At 40.6% G+C, this 4,204-nt stretch overlaps 1 protein-coding gene across 1 annotated transcript; it reads left to right on the top strand.

Annotated features, from left to right (window-relative positions):
* The first annotated feature begins 2,855 nt into the window (after window positions 1–2,855).
* Window positions 2,856–3,503, top strand: LOC110779065 (protein FAR1-RELATED SEQUENCE 9-like). Its single transcript, XM_021983595.2, has one exon. The coding sequence runs from the start codon at window positions 2,856–2,858 to the stop codon at window positions 3,501–3,503; it is 648 nt and encodes a 215-aa protein (XP_021839287.2).
* Window positions 3,504–4,204: the final 701 nt, after the last annotated feature.

Genomic DNA, 4,204 nt, shown 5'->3' with positions numbered 1-4,204 from the left:
AAACACCCTACGCGTTGCACGCCCATGGGCCGTACGCACACAGCCATTGCTGGCCATGTGCGCGCAGCCCATGCGCTCGTCGCATAGCTGCTGCTGTCCTATCGCAAGCCTCCGCACAGCGCCCCATCGCACGCGAGCTATCGCTCGCAGTGCGCGCGCGCGAGATCGCTCGCTGGGCGCGCTGGCTCGCTCGCTGTGCGCGCGAGCCATCGCTCGCTGGGGCGCGACATCGCTCGCTGGGCGAGCGACATCGCGCGCTGCGCGCGCGAGCCATCGCTCGCTGGGGCGCGACATCGCTCGCTGGGCGAGCGACATCGCGCGCTGCGCGCGCGAGCAGTGCTGGGCGCAGCGCTCGTGGCACGCGAGCTTGCGCTCGCTGCGCGCGAGGCTGCGCGCACTTGTGCGAGGCAGCGCGCGTTGTGGCGCAGCTCGCTTGCTGCCCACACGCGACTGCCTTGGCTCGCCCTTCGCCCATGCCCATTCGTTCATTGCTCGTGGCACACGACACAAGGCAGGGCTGCTGCCTTGTGCTCGTGCACTACGCCCTTGCTCATTGCATTCGTGCCGCACGGGCGACGAGCTCCCTTGCTCGTCGTCGCATGCCCGCATTATACAACACCCCTTAAGGGTAACACGAAGCGTCCATTGCTTCGTGCGTGCAAGTTATATGAACGAATCGCATAAAATTTAAAATTTATATTTAAAATTAATGACAAATTAATAAATAATATTAATTTCATAATTTTAGGGCGAAAAATCGAAAATTTATTATCCAATTGATTTCCGATTGTTATGGATTCAAGTCTAGGTCATAAAAATTTAAAATTTATCGTAAATTTACAATTTTTATGGTGGTTTTTAATCATAGGTTTCTAATTAAATTACAATTAATTATGAAAATCAAATTAATTCTAAATTATTCTAATTTTCAACAAATTAATCATTATTACAAATTAGATTGCATAATTAACAAGACTAGGCATTCAAACTTGTTAAACATATGCATTAGGTCAATCAAAAATTCAAGATTTATCAACAAGAATCGCAAATATTTAATTTAACATCTTAAATTTACGAAATTTTGCATTCGAAAAACTAAAACCTTCGAAAAGTCATAGTTAGGCTTCGAATTTGAGAATTCTGGGTTCGGCAGAAAAATACTATTTTTGTCAAAATTTTAGAATGCCTTTTACATGCGGAATTGACACAAAAATCACTTAATCCGGATGAGTAACGAAGAAACTGCCGAAAAACTGCGTACGTATAATTAAATAAACGCAATTTGCAATTAATTAACAATTACGAAAATTAATCACCCCTTTTAATTCTTGCAAATTTGTAATATTTAACCATGTTCATGCAATTTAGATTATGAAAATAATAAGGGGCTCGTGATACCACTGTTAGGTTATGATACATATGACACTACATAGATCATGCGGAAACAACCATTAACCCAGGACAACATATTATTTACACATAATCATATAGCATAATTTAGATGCATACTCTTTGTTGCGTGCCTTCCCTAGCTGCGCCCGAACCGAACAAGAACAAGTCTTTTAGGACTCCAAGTGTCGTCCCTCCGTAGATAGTCCACAGCACGTCCGGATCCGCCTTAAGATTGACCAACTAGAATCGCCCTTAAGGTACTAGAAAATTTCGGCACTTTATGAGCAAGATGTGTGTTTTAATTTTCTCTCAAAAAACTCACTTTTGAATACTTTGAAACTTGTGTATAAATTATGACCCCTAGGCCTTTATTTATAGAGTTATGGAAAAGGAATCGTAATCCTAGTAGGATACGAATTAATTGAAATTAGAATCCTACATGAATTCTATTTAATTAATTTATCCAATTAGGAATAGAAATTTAATCATACACTGACTCTTGTAGATTCAGGTATCACGCATGAGCACAAACTCACACACACACGGCAGCCACAAGGGCTGCCCATGCGCGTGCGAGCAGCAGCCCACGCAGCGCGGCCCACGCAGCCGTGGCCCTTGGCGCGCGCTGGGCCTGCCTTGCGGTAGGCCTGGGCGCTGCCTTGGCTGGGCTTGTGGCGCGCATGCTTGCTGGGCGATGGCCCCGGCTTCGTGCTGGGCCTTCGTCCGGCAAGCCTCGTCCAATGCTAATTCGTACGATATGCTTCCGATTAAATTTCCAGTTCCGGAATTTATTTCCGATACGAACAATATTTAATATTTCCGATTCCGGAATTAATTTCCGTTTCGAACAAATATTTAATATTTCCGTTTCCGGAATTATTTTCCGATTCCGGTAATATTTCCGATTCTGACAATATTTCCGTTTCCGGCAATATTTCCGATTCTGGTAATATTTCCATTTCCAATAATATTTTCCGATACGTACCATGTTTCCGTTTCCGGCAACATCTACGACTTGGATAATATTCATATTTCCGATACGATCCATATTTCCGTTTCCGGCAATATCATCGTTTCCGGAGTATTCATTTCTTGCCTGTGACGATCTTAGCTCCCACTGAAACCAAGATCCGTCGGTTCCGAATATTCATAGATGGAGTATTTAATGCCATTAAATACTTGATCCGTTTACGTGCTATTTGTGTGACCCTACGGGTTCAGTCAAGAGTAAGCTGTGGATTAATATCATTAATTCCACTTGAACTGAAGCGGCCTCTAGCTAGGCATTCAGCTCACTTGATCTCACTGAATTATTAACTTGTTAATTAATACTGAACCGCATTTATTAGACTTAACATAGAATGCATACTTGGACCAAGGGCATTATTTCCTTCATGTTGTATATAGTGAATAAATGTTGCAAAAGCAAAAAAATATAGAATTAAATTTTTAAAAAGCCAAAAATGGAGAAAAACAATTTCTTTTGTCATTTTACAAATCCACATGTCACTTTAGTTGAGTTTGCCTTACGTTATGATAGCGCGCTTGATGCCCAAAGACATGAACAAGATGAGTTGGTTAAGAAATCCAAAAATCTTCCTTCACTTGTTACTCCTTTACAATTAGAAAAGCATGCATCCTTGTTTTGTACACACGCACTTTTTTATGAATTTCAACAAGAATGTGAGGCAACATGTTTTGCATGTGGTATAGAGAGTTGCAATTCATGTTATGGTGAAGGTGAAGAGTTTTCTGTTGTTTATGATAATGAGAGGCGCAAGAATTGTGATGTTATGTTTGACACGAGTTCTAATGATAGTACATGCAGTTGTAGAAAGTTTGAGAGTGAAGGGATATTGTGTAGACATATCTTGTTTAAAATGAAGGGCAAGTTCTTATGTGAAATTCCATCTAAATATTTGTTGCGTCGTTGGTCAAAAGATGCCCTTAAGCAACCAATGTCTAATTTCGAAGGTTGGTCATTTGTGGAAGATTCTTCAAGAAGTGATAGAAAAAAACAACTTCTCTCCGATTGTTGGTCTAAAATGTTTTCTTGTGTGAGTTTGGTCGAGGACACAGAAAATAATTTGTTTGAATTAGTTGAGAAATGAAGTGTGTTTGAGGAGGAATGAAGAAAAAGAAGTGTGGTGAAGGCGAGGCAACTAGGAAAGACCAAACTGCTTCTGATGCTGATATACTTGAACTACTTGTTGGCTCAAAGTCTGGGGAGGTTGATGTTCTCCCTCCTAATGTTTGTCTTACCAAGGGATCTGGAAGATGTTCCAAGAGGCTAAAGAGTGCGAAAGAGAAAGCAGTTGAAGTGAATACTACTGCAAAGAAGGGACGTACATGCAAAGCTTGTGGCCAGTCAGGGGTAAACCACGACAGCCGTAACTGTCCAAACAAATGGCAGTGGGTACTGCTTAATTTTTTTTCTTTATTCTAATTTCATTTACTTTTACTTTTAATTCATTTACTTTTACTGATTCTTTATTTACTTTCTACTAATCAGGATCTTAGGATGAATCAAGTCCAACCAAATGACAGTGGGTACTGCTGAATTTCTGTTTTTTTTTTTTTTTAATTTTACTTACTTTTATTTTTAATTCATCTACTTTTACTTTAAAATTTTCTATTTTTACTTTCATTTCATTTTACTATTACTGATTCTTTGTTCAATTTATACTAATCAATATCTGACTTTGCACCAATTATTTATGCACTTGCAGGTGTCTGCTAGTTTTGCGTTTGTGGATCTTACGGTGCAATGGAATGAGCTATAAAATGAAGGAGGGACAAGTAATAAGGATCA

Source organism: Spinacia oleracea, chromosome 2 (assembly GCF_020520425.1).
Source record: "Spinacia oleracea cultivar Varoflay chromosome 2, BTI_SOV_V1, whole genome shotgun sequence".
In the NCBI taxonomy this organism is placed as follows: domain Eukaryota; kingdom Viridiplantae; phylum Streptophyta; class Magnoliopsida; order Caryophyllales; family Amaranthaceae; genus Spinacia; species Spinacia oleracea.
The sequence above is the reverse complement of the archived record's forward strand: the minus strand, read 5'-3'. Positions and strand labels throughout refer to the sequence as shown.

Coding starts and splice junctions, on each gene's coding strand:
- LOC110779065 (XM_021983595.2), top strand. CDS start 2,856: ATGGAGAAAAACAATTTCTTTTGTCATTTTACAAATCCACATGTCACT.